General features: G+C 37.5%; 1 protein-coding gene across 2 annotated transcripts in view; it reads right to left on the minus strand.

Moving 5' to 3' along the window:
• Positions 1-20282, minus strand: part of MRPL1 (mitochondrial ribosomal protein L1) — a 189099-nt gene that overhangs the window by 60777 nt on the left and 108040 nt on the right. The window contains exon 11 of one of the 2 annotated variants that reach the window (XM_082389400.1): positions 19907-20156. The exons of the other annotated variant lie outside the window; for it this stretch is intronic. Within the exon in view, the coding sequence (XP_082245526.1) occupies positions 20086-20156 (71 nt within the window). The 3' untranslated portion in view covers positions 19907-20085. Of the gene's footprint in view, positions 1-19906; positions 20157-20282 lie in introns of those variants that run through there. 2 annotated transcript variants of the gene reach the window in all.

Below are 20282 nucleotides of genomic sequence, written 5' to 3' on the forward strand. Positions count from 1 at the left end.
TACATACTGTATGATTCCATTTAAATGATACTATGGAAAAGCAAATCTATAGGGACAGACATCAGACTGGGAACTAGGACTGGGATAAAGGGACGGAGTGCAAAGGAGCATGAAGGAATTTGCTTGGGTGATGTAAATATCCTATATCTCAATCATCTGTCAAAACTCATTGAGATATACTTTAAAAGTGTGGGGCTTCCCTGGTGGCGCAGTGGTTGAGAATCTGCCTGCCAATGCAGGGGACACGGGTTCGAGCCCTGGTCTGGGAGGATCCCACATGCCGCGGAGCAACTAGGCCCATGAGCCACAACTACTGAGCCTGCGCGACTGGAGCCTGTGCTCCGCAACAAGAGAGGCCGCGATAGTGAGAGGCCCGCGCACCGCGATGAAGAGTGGCCCCCGCTTGCTGCAACTAGAGAAAGCCCTCGCACAGAAACGAAGACCCAACACAGCCAAAAATAAATAAATAAAAATTTAAAATAATACAGACATACATTTTTTAAAAAAAGTGTGAATTTTACTAAATGTAAATTATACTTCAATAAAACTGCTTAAAAGATATCTAGTCATAGAAAACCACATGTACATTATGATCCCATTTCTGTGAAGAAAAATTTAAAAACTTTAAATGTTGATGTGTTTACATATATAGAAAGACCTAAAAAAATATTCACTATATTTTCTTAGTACCTGAGGCTGGAGATGGAAGTAGGATTGGGGGCTATCAAAGACTGGGTTCTCTGCAAGCAGAAGCTGATACAGATTTGGCAAGTAGCGTATTTATTAAGGGTCTGTACTTGTATAAGAGAGGGGGAAGAAGCAGGACTAGGCAAAGTTGAACTGCAGTGCAGTGTCAACCTCGTCTCACCCAACCCCATGGAAAGCTCTGGAGCATATTCAGCTGTTCAGAGGTATCCCAGGCTGGGCTGAAATGGCTGGGATTTTTGGTCCCCCAGCAGGTCAGAGAATGATGGTAAATTAGATCACTCCTGATTCCACTTTTTAATTTTTAGACCCATGATTTCTTTTGATTGGGGTCACAGAGGACGGTGCTCCATCCTCATAGGGTACCACCTCCAAGCTGATGCTTAAACTGCACCTTCAGTATCCCACGCCAACACTACTGGGCTGGAGTTTGTGCATGGTGCTATCTCTGATGCAATCAATAAATCTCATGGACTGGGACCTACTTCCAAACCTTCTTTTCTGACAAGTGGGTCCCCTGGTCTGAGGTAATGTTATCCTATTGGGACCCTATCCTGATGAATCAAATGCTTCATGAGCCCTCATCTAGTCATGCTGGTTGAAGCTTACGAGCATGAAAGGCAAGCCCATGCCCAGGTCACTTGGCTTTTCCTGTTAGAACAAATCTCTGGCAATTCTAGAATAGAAAGAGCTCAATGGAGTCAACCTGCCACCAAGTGGCTGGCTGGTCTCCTTGAAGAATAGTGCCATTTTGGGGGCTCAGTGTTGGTCTCTCTGGCTGGCAGTTTGGACATTGAGTGGCAGCAGTAGCCAACTCATTCTTGGTAAATGGAAGCCACTGGAACCATGCATAGCTTTCATCTCTCCCACCATGACTACTCCATTCATGTCTCCATGTGCAAGCACTGGAGTGGCCAATGACCAAGACTAGCTAATATCAAACAGCCAGGTAATTTTGACTATGTGGTTTTTCCATGCTTCTTCCATGATAGATGTTCTCTGATGGGTGTTTACATGTGACACAAAGATCTTCACATTTTTGTGACACTCCCATGCATCTATCCACATCCTTTTGTTGCCACTGCCCATGAATTTATATATATTCTAACCTTGAGCTACTTCTCCTCTCACACAAACTGAATAATCAGGCACTGCCTGAAATTCTGTCCTCACTGTCTTTCAACGCCTCTCCTGAGTGAAGCTGCAGTGTAGCTGAAGCCCGTTTTCAGTTTGTACCCATATACTGAGCTGCCCCATCTGTAAATGTCTGCTGTCTGGTTATAAGCGATCTCCCCAATGTCCACAGGGATGAGCTGAGGGATGCAACAGTAGTAGATGGCCAGAGGATCTGGGCTTCCTGCTCATGCAGCTTGCTTATGTCCTTAGCCCTGCTCATGCTTGATCCCATTTTAACTTTCCTCTTAAAATGGATTGCTACTGAACCTCCCTGGTTTACAGTTTAGTGGATCTGATAGAACCCAGTTCCAAGTGCATAGTTACTTGTTATCTCTGGGTCAGATGCTCCATCTCTACCAGAGTCCAGTAGCACAGCTTTTTGTTTTTCAAAAAGCATATAATTATCTGCCATGAGGGCATAATCTAGCTACAGAAGCTTGATTCTACTGCAGTAGTTTGCCCACACAGCATCATTCATTCATACATCTAATATAATATAATCTGCTGGGTCATTTGAGCCAAGCAGCAGGCACATTGCAGCAGGGACCTGCTGCAGAACCCTTTCTTGCTCTGCACCCCATTCAATGATGGCAGCCTTCTGTGTTGCTCAGTATATGGGTTGGAGCGGTATTCCCAGATGCAGAATATGCTCCCTTCTAAATCCAAAAAGGCCTACCAGGCATTGTATTTCCTTTTTCATGATAGAAGTTGCAAGATGGATCATTTGTCTCTCATTCTGAAAGGAAATCCTGGCACACTCATGACTACTGAACTGCTGAAAAATTTTCCAGTGTGATAGACCTTTGAATCTTTGTAGGGTTTATCTTCCACCATTAGGTTCATAGGTGTCTTGCCAAGGCTTCCAGTATGCTAGCCACTTTTGAGCCCCTGACACTATCGGAATAATGTTTGATGTAGTGGATCAGTGTGTTATTTTGGGGGATATCCACATGGTCCAGACCTCTTCAGACTATATTATGATAGACTATCTTATGACAGAAGGTAGTAGATTTTAAATAGCCCTGGGAAAAACTATAAATATATATTGTTGCCTGTTCCATGTTGAGTGTTTTTGTCTGATTAAAATAGAAAAGAATGCATTCGCCAACTCAGGGGCCGCATTCCATGTACCTGAGGCCATGTTAATCTGCTACCAAATTTACATTTTACACAGCAGCTGCAAATGGGGCTACTACTCGGGGGAGTTTGCATAGCCTAATGGGATCCTCTAAGATTCATCTGGCTCCTTTAGTGGTCAGACTTGTAAATTAAATGGATGAGTATTAGTGTATGTACTCTATTGCTTGTACATTTCCTATTGCTTCTGTAGCAAATTCCACACACTTAAATAACAAAAATTTACTATCTTATAGTTCTGGGGGTCAAAGTCTAAAATGGGTCTCACTGGGCTAAATCAAGGTTAGTGTTCCTTCTGGAATCCATTGACTTGCCTTTTCCAGCTTCTAAAGTCTGCCCATATTCCCCTGGTATGTGGTCGCCGTTCACCTTTTTTTTTTTTTTTTTAAATAAACTTATTTATTTACTTATTTTAGTTTCGGCTGCGTTAGGTCTTTGTTCCTGCGCGCAGGCTTTCTCTAGTTGTGATGAGCGGGGGCTACTCTTCGTTGCGGTGCACGGGCTTCTCATTGCGGTGGCTTCTCTTGTTGTGGAGCATGGGCTCTAGGCGCGAGGGCTTCAGGAGTTGTGGCACGTGGGCTCTAGAGCACAGGCTCAGTAGTTGTGGCATGCGGGCTCTAGAGTGCAGGCTCAGTAGTTGTGGTGCATGGGCTTAGTTGCTCCGCGGCATGTGGGATCTTCCCGGACCAGGGCTCCAACCTGTGTCCCCTGCCTTGGCAAGCAGATTCTTAACCACTGCGTCACCAGGGAAGCCTCCCGTTCATCTTTAAAGTCAGCAATAGCTGGTCAAGTCTTTCTCATGTTGCATAACTCTGACACGCTCTCTCTTCTCTCTCTTCCATATTTAAAGTAAACTGATTAGCAGCCTTAATTCCATCTGCAACTTTAATTCTCCCTGACATATAGCATAACAGTCACAGGTTCCAGGGATTAGGACCTGGACATCTTTGCAGGGACTATTACTATTCCCACAATAACTCTTCTTTTCCAAGAGTGCAGTTACTTGAGTAAATGGCAACATCCCTTTGGAGAAGGGCTGGGAGAATTATTACTGTGATAATTGCCATCGTGTTGCAGGGGCTTTCTTCCTGTGGATCCAGCCTCCTCTTCAGTCAGTGTGCTCCAGGTCTAAAAACTGGTTCAGATCTGCATTCGAGCGAAGTATCATGGCTTTTTATTGAGGCAATTGCTCTCAGTCTTCTGATCATTTATCCTTGATTTGTTATGATGGTACTCACTGAGTAGTACATATTTTGGCTTTCATCTATTTTGCCCCTAGGGTCACTTGTTCGATTATCCATCTACAAAACTCTCTTCAGGTCAGATCCCCTTGGCCATCATTCCGCCCCTGTGGCTCATTACAATAATTGCATCCACCTGGTTTTGAGCAGTTAAGTGCTGCCACCTGGCCTCTATTGTTTTGGGTTCTTAGCCTAGTTCTATAGTAGTCTCCCCTCCCATTAGTTCTGAAATACAAAGGACAAGCTGATCATTTTTAGTGATGTTTGTAGTACCCTCACACCAGCACCTTCTTATGGCCTTGGTGGGTGGTATGTCCTCTAGGTGCACCTCTGGAACGTGATGCTCTCGTGGGTATTCTGGCTTCATGTAGTATACCCACTTCAGCATGCCCAGTTTCTTGAGCCTTTCGATTCCTTCCTCCATTGTCTCACACAGAAATTCTGGCATTTCAAGTTCATATAATTTATGAACCATCACTTTTTCTATGCTTCTAGAAGCCATCCCAATAGCAAGTCCATACCATCCCCTGGGGACTTTGCCAGGGCATTAAATCCTGTATCTCAGGTGCATGCTCTCAAATCAATAAACTCTCCACTATTCAATCTTATGTCTCTGCCCCTTGATCAAGCACCCTAAGATACAGTCTCAGAGTAGCAGCTCCTACAGGTATATGCTGGCTAGATTTATAGCTCCATAGGACCATGGGGAAATTAAAGGGACTATGGGGGAACTCTAAGCTTTTATTCTGTGTATTACTACAACTGAGCACAGTAAGTATGTATTCATGTATAACTTGAATTATTTAAAAATTATTTTTAAACAGTTTCTTAAATAACAATAAAAATAATAATAAAAATAAAAATTTTGAGCCAACGAACAGCAGAATCTTTAGTTTTAGTCCCAAGCAGTAATAGTGAAAAAGGAAACACTTACAATCATTCAGGTAAGATTTCTCAGCTCCAGAAATAAAATTATTTTTAAAAAATAGTCCCAAAAGATCAAGATTCAGATGGATTTATACTTTTCATCTTCTTCATGGGATGCAAAAAGACTTAATAATGTCCATAGATTTCTAAAGGAAGGGCTTTCCTGGTGGCGCAGTGGTTAAGAATCTGCCTGCCAATGCAGGGGACACGGGTTCGAGCCCTGGTCTGGGAAGATCCCACATGCCACGGAGCGACTAAGCCCGTGAGCCACGACCACTGAGCCTGCGGGTCTGGAGACTGTGCTCCGCAACAAGAGAGGCCACGACAGTGAGAGGCCCGCGCACCGCGATGAAGAGTGGCCCCCGCTTGCTGCAACTAGAGAAAGCCCTCGCACAGAAACGAAGACCCAACACAGCCAAAAATATATATAAATAAATAAATAAATAAATTTATATAAAAAAAATGTATAAAGCAAAAAAGGTGGACAATAAAAAGAGTAATTAACACAAACAACATCATAATGGATGACTTCAACATACCTCTCTTAGATCAAGTAGAGAAAAAAAGATATAGAATATATTTATTAATAAAGATATGGGCACCTAAAATGTGTGGTATTCCAGAATATTTGATGTGAAATTCAAAACGAAAACTCATGCAGTTTAAAAAAATGAGGGCCTCAACCAAAAAAACTATTTTTAAGTTGTATAAATGTATAATGACCCTTGAAAACAGAAGTATAAATAAAAAAGGAATCCATGAAGTTTTAATTCTTCTTCCTTGATCTTCTTTGATAGTGATTTTAGCTAATGTTATAACAAGAACTTATATATTTATGCCTGGGAATAGAAGATAGATAGATATATAGACACATAGGGCAAGCTTAGAGAATCAATTCTCAAATAATTGGCTTATCCTTATACATCTACTTCACCTAAGACTATCTCAGAAAGAGTTTATGAACCAGTACAAACCAGTACAAAAAATTTATGAGTATAGTCTGACTAGAAGCATATCTTTTGAAATTTATTTTAAAAAATTTAACCTCTGAGTAAAAATATTGTTTTAAATAAAGAAATATGAGCCAAGACATTTTCTGGGACTAAAGGACTTAGTTTTGGGGTCACACAAATCAGCAAAAATAGAAATAATGCAGAAGAAAACTTCTTGATCACGAAAGCAGCCATGCTCCCACCATGAAGTATATCAATGCCACCAAGATTCATGTTGTCCCACTGGAGGCATAGGATCATGTGCTTTATTACACAGCACAATATGTGCTGTGAAGAGCTTATACATCGAAATGCAACATGTAGAAATGATACCATTCACTGGACTTAACACATAGCTCACAACGACAATATAGAATCCTCTAATAGTGAAATAACTAGAAGCTATTTTAAAACCGTGAAACACATTAGCAGAATGGAATAGAAGAGAACTTATAGACCAAATGAGGATGAACTGAATTCTACCTCAGTTGTTTTGGTGGCAGTCTGATCAAGGTTACCTTAACAGAAACCTCAACAGTTTACTCTTTCCTCATGGTAGTGCACTTACAACTAAACCTCTCACATCAGTGTCCCTTCTCACATACTGTTCAGTCAGAGCCCTGCTGCTTAGCAGCAAAACACTAAATGATACAGGATAAGCAGTTCCTCTTCAGAAGATCACCTTACAAACATAATACCAAGCTTTGTTCCTATTTTACAGATGAGGAGTTTGATATGATGAGGGATGAGTGACTTGCCCTGACCAGGCTGGTCAGTGGATAAGTAAAAAACGAGATTCTGTCAGAAGCAATTCACAGAGCGCAGAAACCAAGAGTGGCAGGAAGGAGGGAATTAGCCAATATCTCAAACAGATAAGAATGTAATGATGGAACTAGGCATGGTGATTCTAGTAATGCCCATTGCATGCGTACAAAAATATGTTTTGAATGAACATTTAAGAAACCTTTTTATTAACCAGCAATATAAATTTTCTTTATTTACAGAAACAAAACTTTAAAGATGTCTGTGCCTCTGCTTTTTTTGTTTTTGATAAACTCTTAAAAGATAACCTGTGTTTCAAAATAGTTAAACAGAACAGTGATTTCCTTATACCAACAAATTCACGTTAGCATACACAGTCCTGGTTAATTAATTAAGACAGTCAAAGAGAGCTTAGAAATCTTGATAAGAAATGTATGCACTACAATATAGCACTAAGGGCAGGGGGAGACAAAACATTCTGAATTTTATAAATCTTTTCTTTTTGACCCAGGAACTTAAACTTTGTCCACCACCTGTTTCATAAACTCTACCAAAATAGGAATAAGAGATTTGATTCTGAGATTCTAGGTATAGATATGGGGAGAAGAAGCAGAATGAGGGAAGTCACACAAAATCAGCAGTGAAGATCATCTGGTTATTAATGTAATGCTTTGTTATCTGGTATTTTCCTTTTTAAAGAAAGCAGAACTCAACCCAAAAATTTGAAAGAGTAAGTATTTTACATTGGACAGTGGTTAAATTTTTGAGAGAATGGAACAGAATATAGGAGAATTTTGATTTGCAATCAAGTTCCCTATTCCATCCCCAACTCTCCCACTGTTTTAAAGACAGCAATGCCCAGAGTTTTTCTGGATATCACTTCCTTTCCATGTACAATGAACTGCCATCTTTAAAGCAGAGTGATACCAAGTGAGTCTCATTTGGACACAATAAAGATATTAGAAAAAAGAAATAAGCAAAGTTAAAAGCAATTTTACATATACATATCATGCATTATTCAGCTTTTCAGAGATTTCAGAAAAAGTTATTGGAAGCAAATTGAAAAGGAGCATCTCCATATAGCATCTTAGTTCCAATCAAGGAAAGATAATTTTTTTTACAATTGGGATGAATTATAGTATCTATCTACTTCAGAATTCCTAAATTTCTTTGACCACAGAACATTCTTTACAAGTATAATATGTTGATAGAACATGTACAGCACTGTGAACACTCAGGTTAAAATAAAGAGCAAAAACATAATCTCAGAATAATTGCTACTAGAAGCATTCAAAAAAAACCCCTCTAAAACAGAACCTAAATATAACAAACTAAAGAAATTAAATAAATTTATTTGCTAAAGGCCAAAATGAACAAAATAACAAAAAAGTGTGTTGAAATTATCAAAGCAGATGTATAAAACCCAGAGAAGCAGTCACTAATAAATGACATGCATCAACATGATAGTTATTTGGTAAATGCTACTTTTGCATAAATGTGCAAAGTCAGCATCACGTATTCAGGCTTCTGGTGAGCTCCAGTGTATTCTGTTATAAGGCATATCATTTCTAAACAGCAGATTATCTCATAATAATAGCAAACATGTTTAAGTGTTGGCAGTCTTCTGTGTTTTCTTAATACACGCTAGAGATAACAAATCTCCTAGCACTGATATTTTTCATGCACTACTTGTCCAGATCTTGGTATTTATTGTATTCTATTAATCTTTATGTCTGCCCTTTCACTAATATCACAAGTCTTGAAATCAGGTAGTGTGAGTCTTCTTTTTTTTTTTAAAATAATTTATTTATTTTTGGTTGTGTTGGGTCTTCGTTTCTGTGCGAGGGCTTTCTCTAGTTGCGGCAAGCGGGGGCCACTCTTCATCGCGGTGCGCGGGCCTCTCACTATCGCGGCCTCTCTTGTTGCGGAGCACAGGCTCCAGACGCACAGGCTCAGTAGTTGTGGCTCACGGGGCTAGTTGCTCTGCGGCATGTGGGATCTTCCCAGACCAGGGCTCGAACCCGTGTCCCCTGCATTGGCAGGCAGATTCTCAACCACTGCGCCACCAGGGAAGCCCTAGTGTGAGTCTTCTAATTGTGTTCTTCTCTTTCAAAATTATTTTGGCTTTCTAGTTCCTTTGTGTCTTCAGAGGAATTTAGAATCAGCTTATTAATTTCAAAAGAAAATGTCTTCTGGGATTTGACTGGAAATGCATTGAATCCAGATCAGTTTAGAGATATTTCTATCTCCACTTTATTGAGTGATATAAACATGATATAAACTTTCCATTTATTTAGGTCGTTGATTTCTTTTTTTTTAGACATTTGTAGTTTTCAGCATACAGAAACTGCATATACTTTGTTAGATTTATACCTAAGTATTACATTTTATGCTATTTTATTTTATTTTTTTAACTTTTTATTTTATATTGGAATATAGGTGATTAACAATGTTGTGTTAATTTCAGGTGTACAGCAAAGTGATTCAGTTATACATATACATGTATCTATTCTTTTTCAAATTCTTTTCCCATTTAGTTGTTACATAACATTGAACAGAGTTCCCTATGATATCTGGGGTTTTATATACCATGTTTTCACCAAGAAGGGAACAAACAGAGAAGTTCAGCAAGTCATCTCAGATCTAAGCTGTTTTGTCAGTAGCAATATAAGGAATGGGAATCAAGAAAATTGACTTAAATTCAGCTCTCTTTCCTTTCCCATGCCGAGAAAGCCTACAAATGTAGAAGTGCTTTGGATCCAATGAAACATGCAATATAAGGCTTTCTTCCCAAAGAAAAGATGTACAGACTTTATAGAAATTTTAGCAGCAACAGCAGAACAAATAGAAGCTCATTTAAACAAGTAGCCTGCAGTTTTGGTGTGGAGAGGAATTGTTCAGGAAAAGCTTTTCTTCCCTCCCTGTAAGCATGTTGTTTCACACAGGGGACATGCCATTTTCTCTGGGAAAGGTCACAAAACTGGACGAAGAAAATAAATGATACGTTTCTTATGTTTGCAATATACTTAACACGTTAGATTCTTTTGAATATTAGATTTTGAGAGAATGTAGTAGATATACATGTGGTTATAAAATGATATTTTATGCAAAAATATATTGTGCCCACAAAGTGGGAGATGATATTCACAAAACATAACACCTGACAAAGGACTCATATCCAGAATTTTTTAAAACCTCCTAAAATCTATTTTAAAAGGTAGACAACACAACAGAAACATGGTCAAGAGACTTAAGTTCTTCACAAAATAGAACATCCAAATACCCAAATAACATGAAAAGAAGTTGACTTTTTTAGTCATGATAGAAATGCAAATTGAAATCACATTGTGATACAATTATTCAGCCATCAGAATGGTTAAAATTGAAAAGATTGACAGCACCAAATGTTGGAGAGGACGTGGAACAAATGGAATATCACAGACTGCTAGTAGGAGTGTAAACGAGTACAAATCCTTTGGAAAACTAAAATTCACCAGCCTGAAGTGTTTTAAAATATGGATTCAACTTCTTTAACAAATATAGGACTGCCCAGATTTTTGGTTTCTTCTTGTGCCAGTACTGGTATTCGTACCTTCAAGGGATTGTCCATGCCATCTAAGCTTTACTGCACAATTTTGTTATAACAAAATATTTTCTATTTCTTTTTTTTAAAATAAATTTATTTATTTATTTATTTATTTATTTTTGGCTGCGTTGGGTCTTCGTTGCTGCGTGTGGGCTTTCTCTAGTTGCAGCGAGCGGGGGCTACTCTTCGTTGAGGTGCATGGGCTTCTCCTTGTGGTGGCTTCTCTTGCTGGAGCTCTAGGAACATGGCCTTCAGTAGTTGTAGCACGTGGGCTCAGTAGTTGCGGCTCACGGGCTCTACAGCGCAGGCTCTGTTGTGGCGCACGGGCTTAGGTGCTCCAAGGAATGTGGGATCTTCCCGGACCAGGGATCGAACCCGTGTCCCCTGCATTGGCAGGTGGATTCTTAACCACTGTGCCACCAGGGAGGGAAGTCCTAATATTTTCTATTTCTAATGTGATTTCTTCTTTGGCCCATGGATTATTTAGAAATGTGTCATTCAATTTAGCAACATTTGGTAGTATTCTAGATTATCTTTTGTTATTCATTTTTAATCTAATTATATGTGGTCAGCAAACATACATTGTATAATTTCAATCCTTTGAAATTTATTGAAGCTTGTTTCATGGCTCAACACATTGTTTATTTTGGTGAATATTCTATACGCACTTTGAAAGAGTGTATATTCCACAGTTATTGGGTAAAATATTTTACACATGTTAATAAGGTCAAATTGGTTAATAGTGTTGTGCAAATATTCCATATCCTTACTGAATTTTTTTGGTCCCATCCTATCAATTACTAAGAGTGAGGTGTTAAAATCACCAAATATTACTGTAGATTAAATAAGATTGTTGGTTTGTCTATTTCTCCTTTTAGTTCTGATAGTTTTTGCTTCCTACATTTAGAAGCTAGCTGCATATATATTTAGGAGTCTTATTATTTCCTAAGGAATTGATCCTTTTATCATTATAAAATGCCCCCTTTATCTCTAGTCATATTCCTTGTTTTAAAATCTAATTTTCTTTATACTCGCTTTGTATAGTTAAAAGTCTTTTAAAGATGCTTTTAAAAATAGCTTTTAAGTACATATTTACCCATACCTCTGTCTTGCCTAGTGTTCTTCATTTCCTCCTACATATCTGAGTTTCCATCTACAATCATTTCCCCTCAGACTAAAGATTTTCCTTTAGAATTTATTGTAGTGCTGTTCTGCTGCTAAATCTTCAGTTCTGTTTGTTTGGAAATATCTATTTTGTCTTAATTTTTCTAAAGAATAATTCACTGGGTACAGAACTGTAGGTTGGCAGGGTTTTATTTTTGTTTTTTTTTTTTAAGCACTTTAAAGATACCATTTACCTGTCATCCAGTTTCCATTGTTCTTGATGGGAAGTTTGATGTGATTCTTATTGATATTTCACTGAATGTAATGTTTCCCTTTCTGATTGCTTGTAAGATTTTCCCTTTACATTGGTTTCTAGCAGTTTGACTATGATGTGACTTTTCTTTATATATATTTCTCCCATTTGGGTTTCACTGAGTTTCTTGAATCTGAAGATTGATATCATTTAGCAGTTTTTGAAAATTCTTGTCTTGCACTGTCTCGGTGAGACCTCTATATGGATATCTTATCTTTTCCTTCTGTATGTAATGCATATTTTTTGCTCTGGCTGCTTTTAAGATTTTATCCTATTATTTGTTATGTTCAGCAATTTGATCATAATGTCCCTTGGTGCTATTTTTCACCCTTCTGGGGGCTCTGTGTATTTATTGGATACATGGATTTCTAGTTTACTTCAAATTTGGGAAATTTTTGGAAATTATTTCTTGAAATCATTTTTCTATCCCCTCCTACTTCTGAGACTCAAATCAAGTGTATGTTAGACTTTTTTTTTTTTCTTTTTGCAGGTAAATGAGGCTTTGTTAATTTTTTGTACCTTTTATTCTCTGTACTGTATTTTGAGTAGTTTCTACTGCTAAGACTTCATTTTTTTCCTGATCTTCTTTTGCCTAGTTTCTTATCTGCTGCTAATCTCATCAAGTAAATTTTTTTTTATTTTAGAGATTATGTTTTTCAGCTCCAGACTTCCAACCTTCATATGTATATAGTTTCTTCCTCATTATGTTCACGTTTTCCTTTAAATCCTTGAGTATACTGATAATGCCTGTGTTAAAGCTTTTGTCCAAGAAGTCCCTTATCTCTATCATTTCTTATCCTATTACTATTGAATGATTTTTCTTCTGGTTATGGGTCTCATTTTACTGCTTCTTTGTATATGTAATAATTTTTATTGGACTTTGGACACTGAATATTACATTGTTAACTATCAAGATTTTCTATCTAGTGTTAAAATTTGTTGCACCATTTCGTTAAGTTACTGCAAGTTAAGTTGCTTGAAGTTAAGTTGCCTGATCCTTTTGAGGCTTGTCTTTAAACTTTTTAAAGATAGGTCTAGAGTAATCTTTATTCTAGGGCTAGTTTAGCCATACTATTGATACTAATGCATGATCCTCTGGATTCTATATGAATATCCCAGGAATTCAACAAAGTCTCTCCATTCTGGATGATGAGAATTCAAAAGTCTCCACCCAATGTTATCTCTGAAAATTGTTTAATCTACAGTTCCCTTATTGTTCTTATTTGGACTCATGAGTATTTCAGAAATGCATAATGTAGTATTCAGCAACTAATTCATGGGGATCCTATTCATATTTGTAGGAGTTTTTTGTTAGATAACACTCTTTTCTCCACTATTCTGTGCCACAAGTTCCAGCCACCTCAGGTTCCTCCAAACTCCAAACTCTATCCCCTCAATTCAGTGAGACCACCATGTTCTGCTTGGGTTCTCCCTCCCCACATCATGATCTAAAAAATACTTTCAAGTAAAACTTAGGGTGATTGTAGGGCTCAGCTTGTTTGTTTCCCTTCTCTTAGGGATCATATTCTTGCCATGCCTATTGTCCAATGTCTAACAAACACTGTTTTGCATATTTTATTGAGTTTTTCTGCTATTTACAATGGGAAGGAAAGTCTGGTACCAGTTACTCGACCAGGTCCAGAAATGGAAATCTATGTTACCTTTTATAAAGGAAACTGCCAGTGTTAAAAAGTAACATAAATAAAATCTCCAGGAAGGATTCAAAGAAATTTTGTCAATAATTCTTTGGGATTTGAAATTTGGATTTTTGTTTTGTTTGCTTGCTTTTCTTGCTAAATTACATTGGTTAATTACCTAGATTTTTATAATCACTTAGATTCCACTGTTGCCTTTCTCTGGTCTAAAATGTCTCTACCTATTTCACTTCTATTTATCTTAAAATGCTCTGGGTAGAATTAGACCATTTTTTAACACTTCAGCATTGATTTACAGTGATAGGTTCATGATCAGCTCCTGTAAAATTGTTGACTGAGGATGCTGGCTTTTGCTTATCTTAGAACACCAAATAATAGAGTCATAAGAGGCCTTTCAGAATATTTGTTCTAATCTTCTAATTTTACTCATAAGGAAATTGTGTTCTAGAAAAGTTCAATAACTAACCCAAAATTATCTAGCTGGTGGTTGGCAAGATTAGGACCAGAACTCTTATTTCTCTAAATTCAATTTTTGTTTTGTGTTTGTTTTATTTCATCAAACTACCTTCCTCATCAGAGATGGAATTTGTGTAAGAGGCTTTCCCATTCACTCCATTTGTTAATAAGATTAATATCAATAAAAACAAAATCACTTTCTCCAATTTTTTTCATCATTTATAACTTCTGACATCTTTTTATTGTTGCTAAAGTCCTTTTTGGGTTTAATAAGTCAAAGGAAGCCAGCTTAATCACCATACCCCTCCTGCTGGAAAGAATATCTAACTACAGGCAATAAGAAGGTATTCAGACAGAGAAGGAAGCTTGTGCTAGATGCTCAGGTGGCAGAGACGTGGGTACAAAAGAGATTGGGAGGACAAGACTGCATATAGAAAACATTTAGAGCAGAATATGAAACTCTACTTTCATTTCTAAAGCCGAAAGTCTTTGCTGCTCTCCTGTAGCATGTATAAAGTATGTGACCCTGAGGCAAAAAATGCTTGTAGAATATTATTGAAGATGGGAAACCTGTGTGGCAGTTGTTGAAAACAGAGCTCACCTAGATATGTTAGCAATGTTTTATCATACTACAGAACAACCTATCGAGAAAGTGAGTGAGAGCAATAGTGCCGACTGCCACATCACAGCAGGTGATGTTTCACAGTAACTTTGGAGAATGTCCCTTCTGAATCAGGACCTTGCCCTAGTCCTGGTGTTTCCTACTGTGCAGTTGTACAGCCTGCTCAGTTCCTTCTACTGGCTATTAACACCAAGTCAGTCTGTATCTACGTGGATTTTTCTTCTTAACTCTCGTGCAGATGGTATAAGCTATTTTCAAGTCATAAGGGAAAAAAATGAATTCCAAAAGAATTCAAAATGCACTAATTTCCACTACATTAATGATTAGCTTTTAAAAAAATCAATATCTAGCGAGAAATGATTAAAGTCCCCCCTAATACAAATTCTTCATCATCTTGGATGCAATGTTGCTATTAACAAGACTTAAAAATGGTGCTTACTAACTTACAAGATTAGATGGAAAAGAGTAAATATTTTATTAACCCTCCCAGAGTTGAGTTATTTATTGACTATCTTTTCCCACCTCCCCTCATAATACATGGCATTACAAATAACATAAATCAAATATTATATGTCCATTTATAGTACTGTATCCCAGACTTCCTTAGCTCACCTTAGCTCACAATGTATTGTGTTATTACCCTTGTTATTACTTTTGTGTTATTAACACAAAATATTTTAATGAAAGATATTTTGTGTTATTACCACAAAATCATTATTTTGTGTTATTACTATCTAATTAGACTTTACCGAGTCAGGGGAAAAAAGGAAACCTTTAGAATAGCAGATGCTATGAGCTAACACTATTGAGCACTTACTCTAAGCCAGGCACTGTGCTAAACACTTCTACTTAGATTATCTTATTTAATCCTCACAACAACCCTATGAGTTACATACTGTTATTACCCCCATTTCTTTAATGAGGAAATCAAGGCTTAGGGAGTGTAAATAACCTGCCTGAAATTACAGAGCTGGTAAGTGCTGGAAGGCTGGCTTCAACCCTGCAATCTGTGCATTTAACCACTCTGTTCCTTACTCCCATGGTTTTAGCAAGAACTTACTGCACTTGCTACATGTAAAGACAAGCTTGTGTCAGGCCCTTTAGGTGGCTTTTGAAGATCCAAGATAGGAAATAGATAAAGTAACACAATGGGTAACAGACAGGGTTGTGTTCAGTTTCCTGCATATTGGCTGCTATTACAAACATTTCTCTCATACCAAACAAAATATGCAAACAGTAGAGGATGATGGTATTTAAGAGAAATCCTTGAATGTTTTCTAGATTACAAAAAAAAGTAAACCATTGCAAATTTCAGTATTTTATATAGTTTAATTACAAATTAATTAGGATGTTTGAGAATTTTAGTACATCACAGTTTCAAGACACCTGAGAACACCAACCTAAAGAATTACCAGATATCATATAAACAATTATAGTATTTTGATGTCAGGAGTCATAGGTTCTAATTCCTGTTCTACCAATAAGTATACCAATGACCTTGACCTTATCTGTAATATGAGGATGATAATGATGATAGCACTCAACTCACAGAGTTGATGTGTTGATAAAAGAGATAATCGATGCGAGTACCTCACATCTGGAAAGTACTCAGTGAGAGTTGGCTATTGTTGAACTTATCCAGGTCACTAGTGACGTGAAGAGTTCTTCTGAAGCCCAGGATGTGAAAAACTCAAACGGGACTTGAGCATGTAATCCCACTAGAGTTCCAAGTACCAGGGCTAAAGGCATGGTGTGTACTTGATTTGTTTTCTACCATAGTGAAGATGCTTTGGAGTTCTCCACCATGATTTGTCTCTTCTTTCACTCCCACCAGTTAGACAGCCATGGATCTGAAGAACTTGTGACTATTCCATAAATGCAATATGATTGCAAAGAAAGAAAGAGGACATTTCTTCCTCTTACTTCTGAGTAAGTGACATTGGCAAGGAAAACCACCCCATCCATTAATTCTCAAGGAAAAGCAGTATAAAAAAATTGGAGAAACAGTGATTATGATGGAATTTTGTTTTTCAAAGTCAAAGAAGCTCCTAATGGAATCTTGAATCTACCACTTAATCATTTGTAACCCTTGAATAAGTAACTTAAACTCTATTTCCTCAAGTATTAAATGGCATGAATAATACTTACTTAGCAGGGCTGTTGTAAGGAATGGAGATGATGCTTTAAATAGGCCAAAAAGTGCTTCAGACAGAACAGGAATAAATATAAGCAGAAACTCTCTATATCTCTTACTAATATGGTGCCGATTTTGCCAGTAATATTGATGACAACAATAGTTATAAAGATATGAATCACAGTCTCTGCAAGAGAAAGTACCTACAACCATACAATAATCCTGCTGAGCATTCATGAAGATGTTTTATAAGTTAGACGTATACAGTGAACATTTCACTGACAAAGAGAAAACAACCTACCTGGTATTATTATAAGCTAGCCTCTGTATTCTTAGCTATAAACCTGGAAAATACATCTGTTACTGACAGAATTGGCTACTAAAAAGAAATTTTTTACTTAAATCTACCCCATCCCCAACTGTTATTCAAAACCAGATTCTGCTTTATTTGGTTTATCTTGGAACTCAGGTGTCTTGTGTTTGCCATCTGACTTCCTGTTGCATCATTGTTCTTTCTTTAGCAAAGTATGATGCTCTGCCTCTAAGTTTAATATAACTGAATGGACTTGTGGCTATCAAGCAAGCACATTAAAAATATACCCAAAGCCTTCTGGGAATATCTGACGCTGGTCATTAAATAACCGTCCTGCATCTCACAGTCCCCTGAAATAGCACTTGTATCCTATTACCTGAAGGAATTAAAAGAAAACTGTATATCAGAACACAGTTCGGGCACACAAAGACGGGAGGTTTCTGCAGTTTTAAATGCCTGAAAACTCCCTCAAACAAAACCGAAGATCAAAGTTTTGGCCCAGTAATTTTGAATATCAGATGAAATGCCCCAGTTGGGTTAGCTTGATTATTCTTCTTTAGCCTGATTGTTTCTCTCTATCACCTTGTGCCATTAATGGAGAAATTAATCTTTGAAGTTCTAATGGCTCAGCATTTTCAATTATTCACTCCAGCTAAGGAATTTTTTAAGAAAAGCTCAGTGTTCTCAGTTACGATAAGCCTTCCAGCAGACACTGATACCCAACCTGAACTGCTACCCAGAAAAAAGCATCCCTTCCATAGAACTTTTTCTGAGGATTTAAAAAATCCATTCTGCTGCTTATTTCCTTTCTTAAAGTCCATATTCATAATCAACTTAAAGCATAAAAAGTGTTTAATAAGCAATTTAACAATTTTTTCCTAAAGAGTATTTTCAGAAAGAAACAGGGGAGGAATGTGGAAGAACAAATACTACAGTCTTTTTAAGGACCAGTTCTATTATAAGCACTATAATCTAAAATATACTCTGACACCCTGGTCCTAATTTATTGTCTGGGTAGACATTAGGAATATATCAAGCTCTTCTAGTTTAAAAGCAAAACAAAATAAAACAAAATTTAAAAAAAAAACCCTCTTATTCCTAGCATCTCTTTCCCTGCTCCTGTGTGACCCTTCCTTGTTCTTACTGAATAATTTCTTCTGTCGATTGTCCTTAATGAAAAGCCAAGGAGTCCTGTGAACCTATTATCTCTCTTTATGAAACAGGCTCTCGATGTTTAAAAAAAGTTTTGGAGGAGACATCACTTCTGCTAGTCTGCTTACTCCAGAAAAGCTCTGTTGACTTTGGCAAGCCTAGGTGCTTCTTTATTCTCCCCTGTAAATTGCAAGCTCAGCCTTCACTTTAAGGAGTTGTACATTTGCTAAATGAAGAGGAGACTGCAGCTTCCCTTATGCTATTCTTTATTCCCTCAAAATTTATATTGCTTCTAAGTAGTTTCATGCTAAAATGAGATCATTCAAACACAGGCATTAGTCTAATTTTTAAGAGCCTCTGTTTTGGTGAATAATTATAAAGTTAAGGTGTTTTATTACCACTCCAAAATATACTTAGGAATAAAAGTCTCTGATAATTGATATTTCATGAATTTTCCCCTTCAAAAAGCTCCATTTTTACAAACTGACCCAGTTTCTCACAGGCTCCAAAATTGTGAACATACTCTTTCAGTTATTGTTCATTAGAGTTGGGAGTATGGTGCCAAGGAATTCTATCTCCAGAGATGAGCGAATTCTCAGAATTCTATCTCAGATCTCCAACTGAGAAGAAAAGAGTTGCTAGAAATTTTTTCATTCAGTTCAGTTTTACACTTGCATTTATGATGTTTATAATGCTACTTCTCATTCAGTCCCAAATCACATGTCACCAGCCCACAGAGGCTTTCCCCCAGCCTCCTCTCTAGAGTGTCCCCATCCCATTACTCTCTATTACATCACCTACCTCTTTCCTGAACAGCATTCATCACAAGGTGTAAGTGCTGTCATTTGTTTATTGAATGCCTTAAGCTACTAGAGTGTGCTCCTGAGAGCAAGTGATTGTCACCTTCTTCATTTCTGTATCCCCAGAGCCTAGCATTGAGTTGAATGAATGAGAAAATGAACGAAAATTTCCTGTTACTGATTAATCCCTTTGATCTGAGCCATTATTTGGGATGCTCTCTTCTATCCCCAGTCTCTCCTCAACCAAAATACAGCCAGCATGCTTCCATTTCTTCTTCGAAGAGTTTATTGTTCTTTCCCTGATAACCAGTTAATACATGCTCATTTTAGAAAATTAGGGGGTGAAACCTAAGTCATGTAAAAAAACAATTGAAGTCACTGGGGTTGACCAATCATCCCAGTTTGTCCAAGAACTGAGGGGATTTCCAGGGCATGGAAAAAACCAACAATGTCCAGGGCAAGCCAAGAGTTGGTGACACTCCACCCCACCTCTCACTAAGTAGTTACTATTAATAACCTACTCTATTTTCATCCATTACTTCAGGCATATTATAGTTAATTGGGATTTCATTATACAGATAATTTTGAATTCAGCTCTTTCCAATTAATTTTATGCCATAAGCATTTTCCCACATCATTAAAATTCTTTCCTAGTATCATTTTTAAAACTGCTTAATATTGGACACTATACTTAAGAGGCACTGTAATACAAGGCTGAAGACCAAAGACTCTGGAGCCAGATTGCCTGAGTTCAAGTTTCAGTTCTGCCTTGGGCATTTTACTTATCCTCTCTGTGCCTTAGTTTCCTCATCTCTAATACAGGGATCAGGAAAGTACATGCCACATAGGGCTGTTGTAAGGACTAAATGGGTTTATATTTGAAAGTTATCAGCACTAATTACCTGTGTTTTTCCTGATAGATTATCACGCGCTATAACAGAATGCTCATACTACACGAACGTCAGACGCTGCTTCCTTCCTCTTTTATTTTTCAGAGGTCTTACTCCCGATTAAACCTTCGTATTCCTCACTCTGCCTCCGCATCCGCGTTCCAGAGGACCCAACAAATACAGAAACCTTGCTAATTTGATACGAGAAACAAAAGACATTTCATTATTTTAGTTGCATTTCTTTGATTACAGACACAATTGAATATTTCTTTATCTTTACTAAGCTCTGAAATTTCCTCTTTTGTGAACTGACTATT

This window comes from Balaenoptera borealis (genome assembly GCF_965194805.1).
Source record: "Balaenoptera borealis genome assembly, chromosome: 4".
In the NCBI taxonomy this organism is placed as follows: Eukaryota; Metazoa; Chordata; class Mammalia; order Artiodactyla; family Balaenopteridae; genus Balaenoptera; species Balaenoptera borealis.